General features: G+C 43.9%; 1 protein-coding gene across 5 annotated transcripts in view; it reads right to left on the bottom strand.

The window, feature by feature from the left end:
• TENM2 (teneurin transmembrane protein 2) overlaps positions 1-22775 on the bottom strand; it is a 985093-nt gene that overhangs the window by 94641 nt on the left and 867677 nt on the right. For all 5 annotated transcript variants that reach the window (XM_025389012.1, XM_025389009.1, XM_025389010.1 and 2 more), the window contains one exon: positions 6262-6408. In XM_025389012.1, coding sequence (XP_025244797.1) covers positions 6262-6408 — 147 coding nt within the window. The remainder of the gene's footprint in view (positions 1-6261; positions 6409-22775) is intronic.

Here is a 22775-nt window from a genome sequence, read left to right as displayed (position 1 = left end):
CTGTAATAATAATAATAACAATGTGTTTATCCACCTTTGTAGATGGATAGTGAGCTCTTTGTGGACATGTGTCATGTTTGCTTTAGTATTCTAAAGGCTTATTTTCAGGGTCTAACATTTAGTAAATCCTCAACAAATGTTTGTTAAGCCATAAATGAATAAGCTAATGAATGGATGGATGGATGGATGGATGAGTGGATGGATGAATTCATACCCCAATGACAGAGAGTTAAAGGTTTTTAAACGTTGAAACAAACATTAGCCAACTCTCCACCCAAGAATGGAGAACTTCTAAATCATACTGAAGTCATTCACTAAGGACCTAAATGGAAAAATATCTTCATGTCTTTTTTTTTTTTTGAGACAGGGTCTCACACTGTCACCCAGGCTGGAGTGCAATAGCGTAATCACGGCTCACTGCAGCCTCAACTTCCTGAGCAAGCAATCCTTCTACCTCGGCCTCCTGAGTAGCTGGAACTACAGGCACATGCCAGGATGCCTGCCTGGTTAATTTCTGTATTTTTTGTAGAGATGGAGTTTTACCATGTTGCCAAGGCTGGTCTTGAACTCTTGAGCTCAAGTGATCCACTCACCTTGGTCTCCCAAAGTGTTAGGATTACGGGCGTGAGCCACCATGCCCAGACTTCATGTCTTTTCAGCTACTTATTTCTTCCTGAAATAAAATTCCCCTCTCCTCACTGCACTCCTGTGTTTTGGGGATTCTAGGGGAAAGGGTTTGGGGTGTAAGCACTGTGACATTAGGCTGGGTCAGCCCACCCAGGGAAAGCCATTATTTTAAAAAGTTTATCTCAAAATGTCACCTGCAGAGCAAACACACTTGTATCAGACACTCTGGGTTGCTTGATAGAAGTACAGATTCTTGGATCCTATATCTGACTAATAAATCAGAAGCTTTAAGGTGGGGACTTAGAAATCTGACTTTTAAACAAGCCCTCCACACAGTCACGCAGCACTGAAGTTCAATAAGCACAAAGTTAGAATCTTTGTGGTTGTGTACACTGGAAAAATTATTGGTTGGGTTCCATCTATATGAATTCGGTCTCCTTTCTAGAAAATAACATTAATATTAATAATGTCAATGCTAGCAGCAGCCAATATGTGAGGGCATCTATGAGCCAGGTGTCTTGTAAAATATATCACATGCATTTTCTCACTTAAACTTCACACCAGCTAGTGGCATTGGCATTGCCATGCCTATTTTGCAGATAAGAAGATTGAGACTTTGAGAAGCAAAGTGACTTGCAGAGCTGGGATACAAGGGCTGACTCTGAAGCCCAAGCTGTCAATCAATTATGATGATACAGTGTCACCTGTTCAGAAACCAGGGACGTGAAAGAGAAGGTGCAAAACATCTTTCAATGCTGTGTTGAAACAGAACGGGAGGAAAAAGACATCTCTCCTAGTTTAGTAAGGAAGAAAGTGATGCGGGGTGACTGAGGACGAGCTCAGCCTAAAAAGGGCTTCCTCCTACCCCTATGTCCAGGTGATGTGGTTATGACATTGCCTCCCTTGGTCTCCACTGTCACTGCTGCCTACAGATGGGAGAAAGCATCTCATAGGATTCCACAGGAGCTTCAGACTCACTCCTATGCCAGCTTGAAATGATGGGAGGGCTAGGGCTCCTGACTCTAAGTTCAGGGTGATAAAGGGGAGTGGAGAAGGAGTAAGGACTGTCTCACCAGGTCAGACGGTCTAACAATGCCTCCTCACCTTGCAGTTCCCACTTTTAGAGGAACTCTACACCCTCTCTCCTACCCCTGGCTGTGATGAACTAAATCTCGCACCTCTGTCTTGGTGGTGATAATTAAATATTATCCGCCTGTCACTTGGTGCACATGTTGTGTGTATTCTCAGACTTTAATGAGCTGGTATTTGTCTTCTGTAAGCAAAAATATTTCTTTGAGTCTCTTCTTTTTCAAATTGGGGTGAGCAGTTCAAGTGAAGATCTCTTACTACTAAGAAGACAGTCTGCTGGCTGCCATGTCTGTCTGAACCATTTCCACTTCTTTTTAGTGGCCATGGGCAGGTAAGGCTTGTCCCTTCAGAATCAGCCATTGCTTCCTGAGGTTACATGAGCGGCGGTCACATGACTGGGGTGTTTGGAGACTTTGAAAGCCAAGGGGATGAGAAGGCAGGGAATCGGCATAAACTGTTTTGGCGGGGATATTCTAAGGCAGCCTTCTCCAACAGGGATTTTCATCTCAACACTGCTAACTACAGAGCATTATTTGAGTGAAAGTTTTCTCAGTTCTTCCAAAGGAGGTACTTTATCCAGTACCATTCTAGATGCACAGGAGAGAAGTTAATTCATTGCATAGATCGGATGGCTTAGGACAGTGGTTCTCAAGGAGGACCTGCATCAGCGTCCCCTGTGTCAGCACTGCTGGGATATTTACTAGAAATTCAAAGTCTTGCACCGCCCTCCCCAGACTTAGAGAATCAGGAGCTCTAGGGATAGGGCTTAGCACTCTGTGTTGAATCAAGGTGGTTTTGCCACATGCTGAAGTTTCAGAACTACTAGTGGCCATAAAGTATTAGGGCTTAATTCTCTCATAGAGGAACCTAGGTTGAAAAAAGACTGTTGAAGGTTTCAGATATCTCTATCTGTATTTGTATCTATATCCATCTCAGTTTAAAATAAAAAAATATATATCCCTTCAGATTTTTTTTTCGAGTGTTTCTAGATGGAAAAGTGATTTGCCTTTTCCAGTCCACTTTGGTAGATTGCTGTATTATTTTGCCCATTCACGAAATTTATAACAATGTGTTCATTGCAGCTGCTCCCCGGGTCTGCATTCATGTTCTGCCCGGGTGCCTCTGACCCATTGCCAGGTTTATAAACTCACATAGCCCTTCCTGAAAACTCACAAAGCAGGACAGAGACTAGGGCAGAACTCCCACCCCCACCCCAACCAAACAAAAAGAGTGATATAATTAGTGTGCTGCAGGATTGAATCTGGAGTTGATGAGGAGCAACCTTAATATTTATCAATAAACAGCAAAGTGCTTAGCACACCTCCTAGGGAAGTCATTAACCATAAAAAGGATACTCTACACCAAGGAATCTCCTCCAAAAAAAGAACTCAGTTAATTGTGAATTGCTTACGCCAGGTGAGACAGAATTGGTGTCTACCCTTCTCACCTGACATAAGCAACTCTGAATTAACTGGGAGTTTCTTTTTATAAACACCATGCAGCCTTTTTTTTTTTTTTTTTTTTCTTTGTGGTTAATTACTTCCTTGGGAGGTTTGCTTTAATCGTTCCCATAACAAGGCCATTATTGTCTTTAGCATAATCACTGCCTCATTTGCTTTTGTGCCCTGCCTTTAGACTGCTTTGTCTCTGCCAGTCAGGGGGGGATCCTGAATTGTGCCTGGTGGGCAACCCTTAGGACTGGGGACCCTGTGAGCCTCTTTTAGCCCCATCACTACAGGAATTTGGTTTTGGCCGGGTGGGAGCTGGGATCAGGGGTAGGGCTGGTGGGGAGGGAGGTGGGTAATGCAGGGTATGCTGGGGAGATGGTCCCCCAGACTTTCCTCTCTTCCCTCTGTGCAGCATTCCAGCCATTTGTTATGCTTTCAGCTGCTGACACCAGGAACAGGGAAGGGAGCCAGGAGAGCAGCTCCTTTCTGGAAGTAGAAGCTGATCTGTAAGCAACCGCTGTGCTCAGTGAAATCGCCAGGGAGGCAGAAGGAAAAACAGTGAATCTTACCAGCAAAAGTCGTGCGATTCTGACTTGGAAAAAAAATGCATTATGTAGTTATGCCTTAACTTGTTAAAAAATGAATTAAAGTGCTTTCTCTTTTGGCTCTGTTTCAGGAAAGAGAAAATGAATGAATGGGAGCTCTGTAAACCACATCAGGTCTGTAAACTGTTTTGATTGTGTATTCCTATCAGTGTGTGTACATCTGTTTATTTACAAATTACATACAGGCACAATGGCAATCATAAATTATGGAAACTGCAAAATATCCATTAAGAGGATGAGAACAAATAAAAATAGAGTATCTAATACTCTCATCCACCACCCTGATGGATTGCACCCTGCTCTGGACATCACTGAAAGGACCTGTTGGGACCAGGAAGGCAGTGATTGACTTTGGCTTGGTCATTCATATTCCTAGGTTTCAATGGCTGGTCCAAGGTGGCACTAAATACATTTTTGTTAAATCAAATGATTGGACTCATGGATCTTCTTACACTCTGAAACAACTTCTGCTCCTAGTGAATTCTGATCAGTTACTAATTTTGGTGGGGGTGGATAACACACCTGTACTAAAGTCTAGGGAACATTCCACAGTATTCTTAGGAGATCAGGTGGCCCACAGGCTAAGCCAACCTCATTTAGCCCCAGAAACTTAGCACTCCATCAGGAAGTAACATGGGGAAATTCAGCTCAGAGGTTTAGAATTGGGGACAGAAAACTATTCCTGTAAAGGGCCAGAGAGTAAATATTTTAGGCTTTGATGGCCAAGTAGTTTTTGTTGTGACTCCACTCTGAAATGGAGAGTGAAAGCAGCTCTAGACCAAACATAAACAAACGGGCATGGTTATATTCCAATAAATAGAGAGGTGTGGGTTAAGGGGTACAAAGTGTCACTGATGCAAGATAAAGACATTCTGGAGATCTACCACATAGCATAGTGTCTATAGCTAACAAAGTAGTGTATACTCTAAATTTGCTAAGAGGGTAGATCTCACATTGAAATGTTCTTACCACAAAAACTTCTAAAACCAAAAAGTCACCCCACAACAATAATCACAAAGAAAGCAGTGTGGCAGGCTATGTCTCAGCAACAGCTGAACAGGCAGGCTTCCCTGACAACTGTTTTGGCACTGAATGAATGATTAGGTTAAATATTATAGGCGGAAAGAGCCAGCACCCTTACACAAAGGCTGGAATGTAACAAAAGTCCACCAAGAGTCTTGCCTAGGCCTTTCCTGGGCCTTGAACCTTCACAAGATAATGAAGGAATTCTTACATTCCTCGTACCAGGACCCTTTTAGGATTAAACAAGTTTTATTGGGAGTCTAAAGGAACTCCCCAGACCTCCACACCTTAGCTGGAGACAAGATAAGAGTTATCACCCCTGGTACCAGGACCCATCTAGATTAAGCAAATTTACTGAGGCTCTGGAAGAAGCTCTCCAGGACCCAAACCTTAGTTATAGATTAGATGGAATCAATCACTTGTGTCTTCAGATGAATGCACACTTACACATAGACACATAGCTTAGAAGGTATATATGCACTGGAAAACTTTGTAATTTTGTGTTGGCCTGTGAATGATCTCTGGCCTTCTCCCTGTACCTGGGAGAGTTTATTTCTGGTTACTTTCCCAGTTTGTCTGCATCTTGTTATTGGACCTTGAAAACAAGCAGCCCGACCCTTGGTTCAGTCAGTAGGAAGAAACTTTGGGAGGTGACGGACATGTTTATGGCCTTGATGGTGGTGATGGCCTCCCAAAGTGCTGGGATTACAGGCGTGCGCCACCATACCTGGCCATATACACAGCTTTTTATATGTTGATTATACCTCAATAAAGCTGTTTAAAAATTTATAAACATCAAAATTTGAATTCACATAATTTACACACCATCAAATATTGTTCTTTTCATGATTTTTTCCCCCCAGCCATTAAAAATGTTAAAACTATTTTTAGCTTACAGGCCAGGATTGGTCCATGGACCATAGTTTGCTGACAACTAGTTAGAACAGACACTTTGGAGCCTCAGTTGGGTTTGGGTCTCAATTTTACTAATGGTGGTTGGATTATCTCGAAAAAGTTACTTAATCACTCTTCAGGCCTTGGTTTCCTCATCTGTAAAGTGACATCTCAAAGGGCTGTAAGGATGAAGGCAGCAGGCATTGCTTATGACAGCCTAGTGTGGTAGGCATAGATTGTCATCCTCATTGTCACCGACTGTTGTCCCCAGCCCTGAAAGGTCTGGCAGGACTGGTCACCCTGAAGGCAGTGCCAGGGTCCAGCCACCTTTATGTGGCAATGGACACTTGGGAATTCTGAGCCAGCATCAACCCCCAGTGCCTCCAGCCGGTGTCTCCCAGAGATCCCCCCTGGCATAAGGATACCTGTTCTCTGCTGCATTTGCTTCAAAGAAAATGTTACAACAACATTTGACAATAGTGCAGGGGAGGTCTTTCAGAAGAAAAATGACTCATGACAAAAGCATGGACAACGCTCTGATCTTAGGGGCTGGGAATGAGAAGACGCGTGCTCACCTCCCTCATTATCCTTGTTATCAGCACAGGAAGTTTCCATGGCAACGTTGCATCCGGGCCCTCTCCAGCCGGTCTGGCAGACACACTGCCAGCTGTTCTGACCCAGTGTGCATCTCCCGTTACCGTTGCACAAGTCAGGGCAGCCATCTGGTTGGAGAAATGGAGAGGATGAGAAGGAGGGACGTGAGGCTGCGCTGGGGAAGCAGGGGAGCCATGCAGAGGGGAGCAAGGCCGCAGGGCAGCCGCTGGGCCAGCCTCACAGTGGGGCCCGCGCCTGCCTTCCACAGAGTCAGGGGAGCAGGCAACGCATGCAGTAGCAAGACAGAGTGGGGTCGCAGATGCAGGGGATCCCCAGTGACAACTGACCTAGGTCAGAGGCAACCTTCCCAAAGCGGGGAGTTCAATGCACATCCCAGACAACTAAACCAGTGCTGAGCTGACAACCAGACTAGCTAGGCTGTGATTTCCAGCCAATAGCTCAGGATCGATGCTACTGAAAAGAAGCTTTTCTTTCTTTCTTTTTTTCTTTTTTTAAGAAGTGCTCTTCCGTAGAAGAGAAAAAATTCCCTATCAACCCAGGATGGAGGCAAAGTACCCGCCATCTTTCAGAGTTTTAAATACATATTTACATAGGATTATCATGAGCTTCTCATGACCGAGAACTGGATGGTTCTGCTGAGCTATTTTCATATGCTTGTACAGGTAATATTTAGTTTTAAGGGGCACTTAAAGATGTTGGCTGCTTATCACTCAACCTATTTATGGCACAATTTGAAAATACTGCAGGATTCGAAGGCTGTGGAGGGTATAGATGCTGGGTGCCATGAATCGGGGAAAGATAGAAGAAAAAAATATATGTGCTTGGGGGAAGGGTGGTGGGGTAGGAGTAGTTCTTATTTTGTGGATTTCTTTTCCTTTATTGGGGTGTGTGTGTGTGTGTGTGTGTGTGTGTGTGTGTGAGAGCATGCGCTCACGTGCCTGTGCAGAATCAGCTGCCTGTGTAATTTTCTAATTACTCCAGGACCCAAAACAATTGCAGCCAGCACTCTCCTGATCTGAGTTTGGACAAAGGGAGTCTGGGGGAGGAAAGTGGAGAAAGGAGGTGCACTAAAGAGAGAGGGGAAAGGTCTCACTAGCAGAGCCTCCGTGACTCTTTATAACAGGTAGGAGAGAAGCAGAGAACTACTAGGATGTGGCCACACTCACAAAACCTTCATGCTGGCAAGAATTCCTAGACATCTTCTCATTTTTCTTTCTTTTCACAGCTTTATTGGGGCATAATTTATACACCATAAAATTCACCTGTTTTAAGTGTACAATGCAATGACTTCTAGTAAATTTGCAGAATTGTGCACTGGGATATGTTTTCTTACTTAATTTAAATATGCCCCAATGACCATTAATTTAATTTTCCCCAGAAAGTAATTTCCTTGAATATCTATCTCGAATCCTATCTCTACCTCTGCCACCATCTCTGTTTCCATCTTTTTCTACGCCTATTTTTAAACTACATGAAGTGCAGGCTGGATTGGGCCATGGCGGAGGATAAAAAGCTTTGTAATGATGGAAGTAATTGATTTGAAACCTTCCTGGCCCAAATCTTGTGAATCAAAAGCATGCATCTCCCCTATTCCTCTCTCCAGTGTTCCAGAGGCCTTCACCTAGCATATTCCTTCTTTTCTCTTGAGTACCCCTTATGAGAATGCTGATAAACCTAGTATGTGCATATGGTACTGGTGGGAATTTGAGATAGGGTCTCACTCTATCACTTAGGCTGGAGTGCAGTGGCATGATCATAGCTCACCACCACTTTGAACTCCTGGGCTTGAGTGATCCTCCTGCCTCAGCCTCCTGAGTAGGTAGGACTGCAAGTGTGTGCCACCAAGCCCAGCAATTTTTTTCTTTTTAATTTTCAGTAGAGATGGGATCTTGCTATGTTGCCCAGGTTAGTCTTGAACTCCTGGCCTCGAATGATCCTGCAGCCTCGGCCTCCCAAAGTGCTAGGATTACAGGCATGAGGCATTGTGTCTGGCCGGTGGTGGGAATTTAAAGGCATCTTCCTAAGAAGTAAGGTCTCAAGGGTATGCAATTAAGTTTTACTTCTTTAAGAAGAGGAGTTTCACTCTTCAGTGTTTGCTGCCTCTCATCCTTTCCAGAAGGTGGTATTGGATTGGGATCTGGGTGAGGAGTGCATGCAACAGAGGAGACCTATGTGGGGCACTCCCTAGGGAAGCTGAGCTGTCTTGAGAGGGCAAACAAGGAGACTCTTACCAGGGAAACCGTTTTCTTTTGTTGCACAGCCTGGCGCTAAGTCCAGCAGGCAAGTAAATCACCAGTGTGTGCACACCTGGAGAAAGGCTTGTTTGGTCTACACACCTCTCCTCACAAAGCCCAGATTCACATTTCCATGCTTTTCCTGACTGTGGCCCTGCCTGGAAAACCCCTGTTCACTTCCTACCGTGAGAGGGTATGTGGAGGGAAAGCCATCCCCAGTTGCAGAGAAATGCCACAAACATTTCTGCAGGAACAAAATGAGCTCAGTAGGAAAAGCCCAAGGGACATTTCACAGATTCTCAAGGAAAAGAGAATTTCTTCAACCTCCAGCTACCTTCAGCTTTAACAATTTCTACTGGTAGAGTTTTGGGGAACAGATCACAGAAAATACAGTAAATGACAGACCTATCAACATTTGCTCAGCATGGTATCTATTTGGCGGAGCTTTGTTATTTAGCTACTTTGAGGTCTCATGTCTGACTAAATTCATGTCCAATGTGTCAACAGAAGCCTCATTGTATAGGAAACCCACGTCCGCTACATCAGATTTAAATCTGCAAAAAACACTAGCGTGTCAGTCAGAGATACGCACCCAAAATACATATATTTCTAGATTGAATGAGGCTTTTTTTTTTTTAACCCCTTCTCTTTCTCTCTTGCTTCCTCCCCACCCTTCCCCTGCCGACCAACTGAAGTGAAATAAATGGACCACAGTAGCAGGTTTTCTCCACATCACATGAGGAAGATGAAAACATGAGCTGTAGGAAGCTGGCAAATCTCTGAGAAGTTTCAGGGTAGCTGGGAATTAATGGACGGGACTTAGCTTTTAGCTTGAAGAGGAAGAAAACAGCCCTGGTAGGTGCACGGTGTTGCTAGGCAACCCCAAGCTAACCCCAGCACAAGTTCATTCTACCGGTGGCCTTCTGAGGAGGTGATCCTTTGTGTTTGTAAAGTGCAAAGCCAGCTTCTGCTTAAGGAAAAACAAAACCTAGGAAGTAATTAGTCTGGAGGGCAAAACAGGTATGAGGTAGAGGCGTTTCTCTGGAGAGGATGCTATAACTGAAGTTGGATTGCGCTTATACTGGGGCATCCAGGAAGTCTCCTATAGGAAGTCTTCTGGATTTCAGGCTGGTACTGACTGTCTCCAAGACCACTAATATAAAGCCCCTTAAAGCATACCTGTTTGGTTCCTCTTTTATGGAGCTAGAGAGAGCTGGCTGCCTGGAGACTGCAGGTTCTATCATGACCCTATACCAGTGGTTCTCAACAAAGGCAATTCTGTACCCCTATTTCTCTCCAGAAAACATTTGGCATTGTCTGGACACTTTTTATTTTTTATTTTTATTTTTTGAGATGGAGTCTCACTCTTTTGCCCAGGCTGGAGTGCAGTGGTGCAATCTTGGCTCATTGCAGCCTCCGCCTCTCAGGTTCAAATGATTCTCCTGCCTCAGCCTCCTCAGTAGCTGGGACTACAGGTGCATGCCACCACATCCAACTGATTTTTTTTCTGTATATATACATATATATATACACACACACAAACAACAATGACTATATATATATGTGTGCATATATATATATGTGCATATATATATATATATATGCGCATATATATATATATATATTTTTTTTTTTGTAGGGATGGGGTTTCACCATGTTGGCCAGGCTGGTCTTGAACTCCTGACCTCAAGTGATCTGCCTGCCTTGGCCTCCCAAAGTGTTGGGATTACAGCACTCCAGTCATGAGCCACCGTGCCCAGTCTGGAGACATTTTTTGATTGCCACAATTTGAGGAGGGTGCTACTGGCATCTCGTGGGTAGAGGCCAGTGATGCTGCTAAACATCTTACAATGCACAGGACAGGTCCCACAGTGAAGAATGATACAGCCCCAAATGTTAACTGTGCTAAGGTTGAGAAACCTAGCCCTAGACATAAACCCCCATGAGATCCAAGATTTGGTTGTTTGCTGTTGAATCCCAGAGCTTGGCCTGGTTTTAGGCACGTAGAAGGTGCTCGAATGGATAAAAACAATCAGTGCATGCTATATCTTTTCTGTCTGCCTGCCTTGTATCTATAAACTCTTCTGAGGGTCATGAGAAGATAATAGAAACTTCCTCTCTAAGATCAAAAGTCCTCTTCCCACAGAGAATTTTCAAGGACACCAGTGATATGAATGGACTAGTTCTGTCATATTCCAACCTATATAGAGAGAGGTGATGTGGAAATTTGGGATTTAAAAAAACCTACTTTGGGAGGCCGAGGTGGGTGGATCACCTGAGGTCCGGAGTTCGAGACCAGCCTGGCCAAAATGGTGAAACCCCATCTCTACTAAAAATACAAAAATTAGCTGGGTGTGGTGGCAGGTGCCTGTAATCCCAGCAACACAGGAGGCTGAGGTTGAGGAATCACTTGAACTCAGAAGGCAGAGGCTGCAATGAGTCAAAATGGTGCTATTGCACTCTAGTCTGGGCGACAGAGTAAGACTCGGTCTCAAAAAAAGGAAACAACAACAACAACAACAAAAACAACCCACACCCTTATATTCTGATGGCCCCTAAATCTTCAATTCCAGTCTTCTGACCTCTAGACCTGAACTCCAACTTGCATCTCAACATAGCCATCTGTTCCCCACCTGTACACTCATAAACATCTCAAACTCAAAGGAATTCTGACTCTTTACCTTTCCTCCCCACAAACTCTGACCCCTTGAGCAGTGCATGGCACATCCAGGTATCTACCCCATTGCCCACCACTGAAACGTTGGAGGCATTCTTAATTATTCCCCTCCTCTCCTGCATTCTCTTGTCTCTTCTATCTAATTCCAACCAAGTTCTGCCTTATTTTCCTATAAACTGCAAGAACTCGTATCTGTCCTTCTTCCTAAATATCTTGGAATCTGTGCTCTACTTCCACCCCTACTGCTACCACGTTAACCCCAGCCACCCTCATCTTTGGTCCAGATGCTTGTCAAAACCTCCTAACTGGTCTCCCTGCCTCCACCTCTCACATTCTGGACACTGCTGGAAACACTTCAGTAGCTTTCCATTGACCCATGGGTAAAGTCTGAAGTCCTTAACTGGGCTTGCTGACTTCATATGAACTGGCTCTTACCACATCAGCCTATCTCAATATCCCTTTAGCCTTTGGTTAGACTTAAGCCACTTGGCCTTTCCTTTTCATTTTTCTCACCTCCCTAACTTCAATACATCCTTCAAATCCCCACTCAGAAGTCATCTCCTCCTGGAAGCTTTTCCAAAGCTCCCAAGCTTATGACAGCAGCACTGGCTATGGCATCTTTATCCTTTCCTTTATGTGGTACTATCCGCCCTACTGTATCACAATTGGCTGGTACCTCCTTGATGCTTGCTCGGCCATGTAGCAGCCCTCCCTTAAGACATTTTACTGTCACCTGCTGGAAAAGTGCCATAATAAATGTACTCATTGTCATTACCTACATTTTGAATGGTGCCCCTCTTGTGAACTGAACAGCTGCCCCAGGCGCTCCTGCTATGGTGTAAAACTGTCAGGGAGGGACCATGTCTAGATTGTTTGCTCTTGGAGTGCCACTACTTAATAAGTACTTGGGGGAAATGATGAACGAGTAACTCTGGCTGAATCCAATGGCTTTGGCAGAGTGGAAACAAAAGAGTTTCCAAGACTCTACACATAAAATTCCAACCACTAGAAAAAAAAAGTCTGTCCACACAGTTACCAGGTAGGCAGGCTTTTTGCCTTAACAAAAATTAGGCATGAACAAAATAATGTCTACAGCACGGTAAAAAGGGAAGCATAAATGCACTTGAAGAAAGCTATAATTACCATAAAAGGCTTTTCTAAAAAAGCATCAAGAAATGTTCTGCCATGTGCAGCAATTTAAAGGTAGAAATAAGTGGCTAATACTGCATGAGGGGTACGAAGAGAGAAACAGGATTTTAATATTCAACATCAAGCATGCCTAAGAAAAGCATAAAGGGCAATACCCTATCCAGATGGAAATGCAAGTAAAAGCATAAAACAGGCTGCATGGAAATGCAGACAGATGACAGGGAAAGCCAGAGAAGTGAGATGTCCCTGCTTGCTTCAAGAGACCATCAGGAAAGCACCTACACCCTAGGTTAAACTGAGGTGAAAAAAAAGAGTGTTTTTTTTGTTGTTGTTGTTTTGTTTTTCTTTTTTAATTTCAACTATGGGGAAAACCTTTTTTTTTTTTTTTTTTTTTTTTTTAAATTTCAACGATGGGGAAAACCTTAGCCTGGTTTGGAGTCAGAGTTCTGGGACTGGAATCTGCATGTCTCTCTTGCTGTCTGTGTGAGCTTGGATTGGTAGATCCACCTCTCTGAGCCTCAGCCTATTTGTAAAACTGTGTATTTTACTAGTTAATCTTATTTATTTTCTCTTCCAATAGAATACAGCTTCCAGAAAGGCAGAAAGTTTTGCCTCTTTTGTTCACTGAGATATTCTCAGGGTCTAGAAGAATGGTTGGCACACAACAGACATTCAAGAAATATGTGCTGATTGAATAATTTAGGGATGGTCACAAGACTGTACTTGCTATTTTTGTTTTAAACAGATGCCAGAGGTATTAAATGGAATGATAAAGCTAAAGATTTCAACCGAGCTTGGCGCATTCTAAGTGCTCAGTAGAGAGTGGCACTCATTGTCAGTGTCTACATAGTTGTTATGACAGATAATGTAATTAGTGGTAAGCTTTCCCTTTAGGGCACAGCCTGAAGTGGAGGTCATTTCTCTTTGCCTCACTCTGAGATCAGGGAAAAAAACAAGAACCTATCCTTTTTCAAGTTAAAAAATGGTTCATCAAGTGTCCTCCATGTGTGATTGTGTCACAGCCTAAGAAATCCTCAGTCTCCCAATGACTCCAGCCAAAACTCCAGCAATACCACATCGGACTGGCTGAGTGAGAAGAAAATCCACTGAAGCTAAAGGCAATTATGAGGTGTGGAGGACACGAAGGTAGACTACATGGGGGCCCTTTCTCTTGGGAAGAATTGTGCTTTTGAATATTAACTTAATTAGGGACCCCCCTCCACCAACTGTTTTAAATATCGCCTTTTTTTTTTTTTTTTTTTTTTTTTCTCCTGGAGCTGTGCGTTGTTGGAATTAAAGAGCACACACACACTGGAAATTATTTAATAATAGAGTCTGCCATTACATTCCAGAGTTCTTTGTCGTTGAAAATAGCTGAGGTGTCGGAGATCGGGGATCACCAGGGATTCAGGTAGCCATTTATACTGAACAGCAGTGGCAAATGCTCAGACAATTAATCTGATGCTTCAAGGCGCTCTGGGGGAAAATGTCCAACTAATTTTGGAAGACTGGCTGCCAAAGAATCACCCTGGTCTCTGGTCTCTGGAAAACGGCAGGGCTTGTCCCTCTTGCTCACCCATGTGTGCGGGAGGGAGCTGTGCGGAGACTCTGTTTCTAGGCACAAATTGGCGTGAACACGCAGCTGTGAACCTGCATGTCCACAGCTGACTCTGCTTTGTTAGAAAAGATATGGCAAATTGAGAGAGACAAATGTTCCTGTTTGTTTCAACGGTGTCTGTATGTCTTTAAGGGTTTGTGTAGATGCAAGTATGGGGGACACTGGGCTGGGCTGGGGTGTTGGGAGGCCAGTGACCCTTTCCATGGTCTATTGCCTGGGTTTTGCTCCTAAGGCAGAAATCCTTCCCCACAACCCCAACAGCAGCAGAAACAGCAGAGCTTCCATGAGGTGATATAAATTTGCCTCTAGCTGTCTAGGCTGCACGTTTTCTGGATGCACCTGGATTCTCACTGATCAGCATCATTTCTGTCTGCATAGGACAAGGAAGGCAGTAGGCTCAGCCTTGGCTGCAGAAAAATGATGAACTTGTGAAAACAGTAAAAACAATCCTTTGACATTTGAATAAAGAGGAGAAAGGGGCCAGGCGCGGTAGCTCATGCCTGTAATCCTAGCACTTTGGGAGGCTGAGGCGGGTGGATCACCTGGGGTCAGGAGTTTGAGACCAGCACGGCCAACGTGGTGAAACCCCATCTCTACTAAAAATACAAAAATTAGCTGAGCGTGGTGGCAGGCACCTATAATCCCAGCTACTCAGGAGGCTGAGGCAGGAGAATTGCTTGAACCTGGGGAGTGGAGGTTGCAGCAGTGAGTTGAGATCTCACCACTTCGCTCTAGCCTGGGCGAAAGAGTGAGACTTTGTCTCAAAAAAAAAAAAAAAAAGGAGAAAGGAAGATGTATCTTACTTTTTGGTGTTCTGATGTTTCAAGCTCTTATCAATACTTTTTTTTTTAAAGTAGGTGATCATGTGAGGAAATGAGGAAATGGAGAATTTAGGCAAGAGTAACTAAAACAGCTCTTCTTGGGAGGGAAACCCCATGTCAGTTACTCAGTGAATTCAAACTGAATTGTTATCACCCAGTTGCACTGGAGTCCAGCCCGGCCTGTGCTTTCCTTTATCTCCCTGGAACATTACCTTTGCAAGTTATGGAGGTGAATAACACCGTGTTGCGAAAACGCATCCTAACTCTTGCCATGGCCCTGCTGAACATCCTCCGGGAGTTTTTCCCATTGCTTTGGATTGGAGCAGTGCTTCTCAAAGTGTGGTCCTGGGACCAGCAGCAGCATCTCCTGGGAACTTGTTAGACATACACATTCTTGAGCTCCATCCTGGACCTACTGAATCAGAACCTCTGGGGATGGGGCCCAGCTGTCTGCATTTATGACAAGCCCTCGGGATCCAGATGCCTGCTCAGTGTGAAAGCCTCTGCTTTAGGATTAAGTCCCAAACCCCTAAAAGTGCCTCAAAGGCCCTGCATTATCTGATCCTGCCCATTTCTCTCTTCTCATGTCACATCTGTCTCTGCTCTCTGTAGCCTGGATTCTTCTTGTGGACTTTTCCAGATGTGTCTCTCTGAACTACGCTCCCTGCACCCACTTTGGCTAAAGCCATTCACCTTGTGCTCAGCTGGCCTTTGTTTAAGAATGGCTTTCGTGGCTTCCAGCTCAGGGTTCCTGCTCCACTGCATGCTTGTGCTTTTAGAGCACCACCCTCCCCTTCTCTGTAGCGCTCATCGTAATTCTAATGAACCCTTTGTTTAAAGCAATGGGTCTTAACTGGGCCGCACTTTCACATCACCTGGGAGCCTTGAAAAACTCCCATGTTAAACTGCATCCCAATTAAATCACAGTCTCTGAGGATGCGACCCAGACATCGGTTTCTTTCCTTTTTTTAAAGCTACCTAGGTGATTCCTATGTGCAATGGATGATGAGAGCAAGTGGTTCAATGTCCACCTTCCTGGAAGCCTCCAAACCCCTCAAGTGTAAAGGCTTTGGCTCAGTTGTTCATGGCTGTTTTTCTAATTCTCACCTTACAGCATTAAATATATCTGTTGAATGAATACATAAAAAAAAAAAAACCAAAAAAAAAACCCCAAACCGTGCTTTGTTTCGTTGCTGCTTCACTGTGTTCTGGATTCAGCAGCCAGGTAAAAGGAAAAGCTTCCCACAGGCCACACCCCAAGCCTCTGGAAGGATGACACTTCTCTGAGCAAAAGAAGCAGCTGGTTGCAGCCCAGGGTTCAAAACCAAGCTGATGACAGGGGTTGTTTATGAATGTGGATATGGGTCTGTGCCTTTCAACTTATAAGAAGCAGATACCTCTGGACTGAAAGAGGCAGACTAGGGCACCTAGTGAGGAGAAGAGAAGGCATGTTGGTAGCTTAGGAGGGTGACAAGCATTACACAAAGGCAGGGATAACAATAATAAGAGTCCAGTGGTTTAATTTGGTTTTTGGAGGAGAATCAAGTTGTTGTACCTTGTGCAGCTTATTCCCACAGCTGTCCAGCAAATAATGAATGTGGTACCTACCAGTATGGAAATAGGGACAAAGCGCGACTTTGATTTCTTATTTGTTATTTTTAACCATCCAATTTCTACACCCACTGAGCATCCTTATAGCCACAGGAGGGTCATAAAAATACAAATAACACCAAGGAGGCCTGTGGGCACGGACTTGTTACTTCTGCAGGGTTGACAGCTCTCTTTTAACTAGTGTAAAATCAGGCCAACCATAAATTGCCATTTTGTTGTTGTTGTTGTTGCTCTTAGTGTAACTTCAGGAAATGTAAGGAAATCACTAAATGTTTCTAATAGATCTTAAGAGAGCTAGGCAAAGAATCTGCCCCAGGATGAAATTCTGGATTTTAGAAAGCTCTTTATATAATAGCCACAAAAATAGCAAACCCTCACAGGGACATTTATCTATGCAGCACTTTTAGATCCCCTTCATGCATTAGCTCATTTAATCATCACAACCACCCTATGGTGTAGGTACTACTATTATTCCTGCTTTATAGGTGAGGAAATGGAGGCAGGGAGAAGTTAGGTAATTTGGCCAAAGTAGCAGGGTGGGTTCGTGGTGGAGCCAGGATTTGACACCAGCCAATGGCTCTACAGTTCCTGTTCTCAACTAGGGTGACCAACCATCCCAATTTGCCCTGGATGGTCCAAATTTTTGCACTGAAAATCTTGTGTCCCAGGAGGCAGCCTGGGAGCACTGGTCATCATTGAAAACAGGGAGTGAGGACTGGGCTCTTTTCATTGGCTGTCCTGGAGGCAGAGGTGGGGACAGAGATGAAACCCCCAAGGGCAAGAAAGAGGGTGCAGACTTTTATACCAAGTCACTTGTTTTGGTATGTTAGGGCTTCCAACAGATTCTGCTGTCTCCCGGGACCACTGCGTCAGGTCACCTCAGTCACCATGTGGCAGTACTTGGAATAGTGAAGGCAGTGGCTCTGAATCTGGGCAGCCCGGGTTCAAACCTTGGCTTCACCCTTTGGCTGCATGATCTTGGGCAAAAATCATAAACTTTTCAATTCCTTAGTTTCTCCATTTGCAAAACCAGAGCAATAGAAGTACCTACCTCAGAGGGTTGGTGAAGTTTAAATGAAAGAATCCATGATGCATGGCACATAATAAATATTCTAAAACAGATACCTATTATTATTATTGTTGTTGTTGTTTATTAAAAGTGTCCTCCAATGGTGGCAGAAAGGTCTGTGCATGGTTTAGGAAACCCTTTGATTTGCACTTGAATTGGTTATGAGGAGATACTGAATGCTAGTATTTAAAATAGGATCAGTGTAGTCAGTACAGCAAAGCCCCAGAAAGGTGCCCTCCAAAGACTTAAATGAAAATGAGAAACATGAGGTAATTTCCTGAGAGTTACATGAGTAAGATCTGTACATAATGCATGTGACAAGTTATCAATAGAATTCCCCTTAAAACGCAAGAGGTGTGTGAGGTGACACTATTGAGGATTGCAGAGTTTAGAAATCTCAACCAGGCTCAAAAAAACATGCCCACAGAAAGGGGTGGTCTGCCTTGGGTGTGGAGAGGGAGCTGGTGGAGCAAGAGAGAGCCAGGGTCAGTTCAGGGATGAGGGTGTCCACCTCGACAGAGGGGAGGGAAGCAACAGCACCTGCCATTTGTCCATGTTCAGCAATTCACATCCTTGTTATTTCACTGAGCCATTTCAAGGATGGTATGAAGTACATATTATTATCATCATTTGTGGCTGAAAAAGCTGAAGCTCAGAGAAGTTAATTAACTTTCCCAGGGTCATAATCACTGCAAGTGGTAAAGGGAGGGTGTGAATCCTGGCCTGTCCAACTCTCAGCCCATGCACTTTGCACCCCCCTAGCCATGTAGGACTGTACAGGGAGGAGGCAGTCTCAGAATATCATATTACTTGCTTTGATTTCTTGTTCCCCAAGCAATATTCTGCTTTTAACTTCATTTCCCATATAGATTTCCCTTTAGGGAGAGAATATACTGAGCAGGAGATGTGGAGTTTCCTCACTGTGAATTATTGAATGGCCATTTCAGGTTTAGATGGAATTTGGGTAGTGTGAGGGAGTTAGTCTAGAGCCTGATCCACTCTGTTAACAGAAACAAAATGGGATTTCTAAAGCTGAGAATAGGATCCACGAGCATCCTGCTTGGGGAAGCCCCTGCATGGCGTCCTGCCTGAGTGGTGGGGTGGTCTCCCTGTCAAGAGTGTTGGCTTCTGTCTCCTGCCCTGTCCCTAATCCTTGATGAGTTCGGTGTGTGTAAATCAGGGGACAAATGGACCTCCAGGGGAGAAATACCAATCCCAAATCAAACACTTACTGAGTGATTAGAATATGCTGATTTCTGCCATATACCCATGAGTTTATTCTTTTATTCATTCACTAATTATTTATCGAGCATCTATTATGCACCGGGTAGTTTCTAGACATTGAATGGTGGTCAATGAGAGAGACAAGTTTTGTTCTTAAAGATCTTACATTCTAAAGGGAGGAGGCCCACAATAAACTATAAAAATTACTATGGTATGTCAGATGGTAATAATTGCTATAGGGAAATGTAGGGGGAGGGGACCACAAGGGGGTTGTGTGTGATGGAGGTCACTGTCTTATACAGGGTGGTCAGAGAAGCCCTTGATGATAAGTTGTTTGAGCAAAAAACCTAAAGAAGAGGAGGAAGCAAATCATGCCAATATTTGGGAGACAGTAGTGCAGGCAGAGGAAACTGTGGGTACAGAGTCCCTAGGCATGAGAGTGCTTGGGGTGTTGGAAGGACAGAGAGGTGGCCTGTGTGGCTGTAGCAGAGTGAGTGAGGACCTCATAGTAGGACCTCATAGTCCACTGTAAGGATATTGCTTTTATTCTTAATGGAAAAAAGTCACTGGAAGGTTTTGAGCAGAGGAGTGGTCTGATCTGACATGAGTTTTTAAAGGCTCCCTTTGTGTCGAGTGAGAAGCAGACAGAGGATAGGGCCAGGGCCAGGGCAGAATCTGGAAGACTGACCAGTAGGGACCCATCAGGACCATCTGGGTAAGGCAGGGTGGAGGCTTGAGGCTTGGGGCTTGGGCAGGGCACAAATTTGTCCTGCTCTGTGACTCTATGTGGCACCACTAATGCTAGATGTACTTATGTTTCCCTACACATGCCTCGGAAGGGGAAGGCTTTAGAGACACAAAAGCAGACGATTAAACATACAGTCTATAAACAGCACTCCCCACCAACTACCCCTGTTGATGCAGCAAACCAGACTCCTCGGTTGGAACTAGCAGGCAGATGAGGTTGCAGAAGCTGGGTTTTGCGAGGATTCTGCTCTCCTCTCCAAGTTGCTTTTTCATACTAAAAATAACACGTGGAGATGAAGGGAAAGGGTGACAGGGGAGTATCGTGCTGCATCAGGACAGACATGACTGAGAGTGGAGAAGCAGAGAGAACCATTGAGTCACAGCAGCTCTATCTGCAAGGTCAGGGCAGACAACCTATATGAATAGCTCCAGCAAATGAATGCCTCGCCTTTCTTAACACAGCGACTTCAGACCTCAAGGCTGCATTCATCTAATTCGGCCAGCTTCATCTAATTCTTGGCAATAGGGTCTCTTTGAACCACCCAAGCATACTCCCATGTTATTACTCCTGGTCTTTTAATTCCTTTGTGTTCTCTTTAACCCTATAGGCCAGCTTGACCCACCCGAATGGGACACTCAGACATGCTTAAAAAGCTTGTGCTACCTATCTATCTATCTATCTATCTATCTATCTATCTATCTATCTATCTATCTATCTATCTATCTATCTATCTATCTTATGTATTTATATTTATTTATTAATCTGTCAGACATTCCTTACCAAAAATCTGTCTACATCCTATGAAGATGTGGTCACAAAACACTAAGTGTCAAATGACCTGATAGAGGAGCCCATATTTTATATTGTTTTATGGCACTTTTTACCTTGTACAGAAGCAATAAAACATTCCAGTTTCTCCCCTGCTTCTTCACTTTTTTTTCTTTCCTCTAGCTGGCACAGTGTTTCCCCTGCCCACCTTTAGTCATGAATCTAAAGCCATCTATCACTTACCCATCCCATCCACGTGGCCAAGGGAACCCCAAATTATCGTGCACATATCCTGCTCTCTGAAACTTTCTTTTAAACTGTTTTTAGCTGATCAAGGACTTGGTGGGGAAGCCACTGATCATTACAGGGTCTTTATTTACAAATGTTGCAGTAGTTCTGATCAGGAGGTACATTCATGTGTGGCACAGTATGAGAAATAAGAGACTTTTGTTTCTTGAAAGCTTGTAGAATGGTATTCAGAATTCCAACAATCTGGCCTATGCTTTCATTAGGTGCCACTCTTCAATTTTGCATAATGAGTGTGCCCTTAGGAAGGCAAGAGCTTCTCCTTGGAAATCCTCTCATTTACAGAGAAAGAAAAATCCCTCCTTTCAAATACATCTTACACATGCAAAACAGCAGTCTGTTTCTGCTAAGTCACATTCTAGCTAAATGGATAATTGAATGGTGAATGGGAGCTGGTACTCAGCTGCTAACCTGCAGAGTTTCCACACATACACACTCCCAAACTGCAGCAGAGCAATTCCCAGGAGGCAGAAAACATGACTGATTTTTCCAATAAAGCTACAAAAATCGATAATCCTCGTGGATGGAATGCTCGCATCTCTAACCATCTCAGAGTTTCATCTTCCTCTGCTATTCCTTCCAAACAAGCCTCTGTCTTTACTTGGCACGTGTTCCCGATTCCATACCACCAGCATTTAGCCTGAGTTCTATTCCAGTTCTGCTGAACGTACCTTTTAGAGGCCCTGCAATGCATCTTGATTTAGGGATGCTTGGGTTTTATGTGGCTCTGGGAAATGTTGCTTAGCTTTTCCGGAGCTCCAATAAGTTCTGATGTATGGCTGTGCATGCCTGCTTGATTAATGGCACATGCGAGGACTTGGAGCTTTCAGAGGTCACCCCATGTGTACTGAATAATACAGTGCAGAACCAAAAGTATCCTTGGATGAGAATCCTGGCTGCACACAAAAGCAATGGCATTGCCTGCTTCAGTTGACATTGCTGGAGACTCAGTGCTTCTAAGGAAATTCTCTTCCCCCAAACAGATAATTTCAAGATAAAATTAGAATCATTTTGGTTTCTTGGCTGTTTCTATGTATAGTGCCATAGGTACAGGATAAGTAGAAGACTGGGAAAGCTAGGAAGCTGCAATGTTTATTTCTGACAGGACTTCCAAGTTCAGGATAGCCAGGCCATGTTGTGAAGCAAATTAAACATCCGTGCAAAATATGCTACCGTGTGCAATGCTGTGGTTGAGAATTTAAATGCACCAAAGTCAAGAGATTCGAAATGATGGTTCCCACAGCAACTATAACTCAGTTCTCTGGTGAATATAAAATTAACTTTATTGCAAAACATGCTGTTCAATTTACGCCTTAATCTAGTCATGGCAGAGTTACAGTTGCTGTGAGAACGCTAACTCTGAATTGTTTTGAATAATTAATTTAATGAAAAGTTGGTGGAAATGTGAACTCTGATAGAAAGTCAACTTAAATTTAGGGAAGTTGGCCAACTATGCCTATGCAGAGTAGCAGTGAGTCATTTTTGGAATCAGAGATTATTTAGTGTACTCTTTGGCCTGGGGGGCACTGGTAAAGTGAAAAGGGGAATTGTCCTCCATCACCAATGACACACTCCTGCAGAGGATGGCTTTCCCGACAGGTGAGGGGGGCCCTCTGATGCCCATATTCTCTGATTTAATTGCTGGACTCCCAAGAAACCCCCTTGCAACTACTTGTGGGCAAAGTGCAATGATTAAGCCTGGCTTCTGTCAAGTCAACCTGGATTTAGCACTCACCAGACCCTCTCATGGACAGATAAGCCTTTCACACATTGCTTAACCTCTCTGAGCCAGTTTTCTCACCTGTGAAATGATGATGTTAATAGTATTCACCTCACAAAACTGACATGAGGATTAGAAGAGAGGAGGCATGCTGAGAACTTAGCACTGGGACCAGCCGGTTCTGTGATAAGTACTTAATAATGTTAGCTGGGATTTTCTGAAAAGGGAATTCAGTAAATCAGTAAATTAAAAACATGCACCAAATCAATTATTTGGCCTGCCTGGTTATTTCAGTCCAAACTGATTTGGTATAAGATGAGCCAGCAGGCAGGCGTGATAAAGACAGAAGCATGAGTTGGCAGAGTCTCCTAAGAAACAGTGTCTTCCCTGAGGATGCTTGAGGCCACTTCTGTTGAAGCTCTAGAAATGAATCAATCTATCATCTCTTCTACTAGGTTAATATTTCTCAATTTTTTTTTCATTATCTCCTATCCTAGAAACCTTTTTAGACCTTTTCCCCCCTAATTCC

The sequence above is a fragment of the Theropithecus gelada genome, chromosome 6 (assembly GCF_003255815.1).
Source record: "Theropithecus gelada isolate Dixy chromosome 6, Tgel_1.0, whole genome shotgun sequence".
In the NCBI taxonomy this organism is placed as follows: Eukaryota; Metazoa; Chordata; class Mammalia; order Primates; family Cercopithecidae; genus Theropithecus; species Theropithecus gelada.
This window is presented reverse-complemented; position numbering and strand designations above follow the sequence as displayed.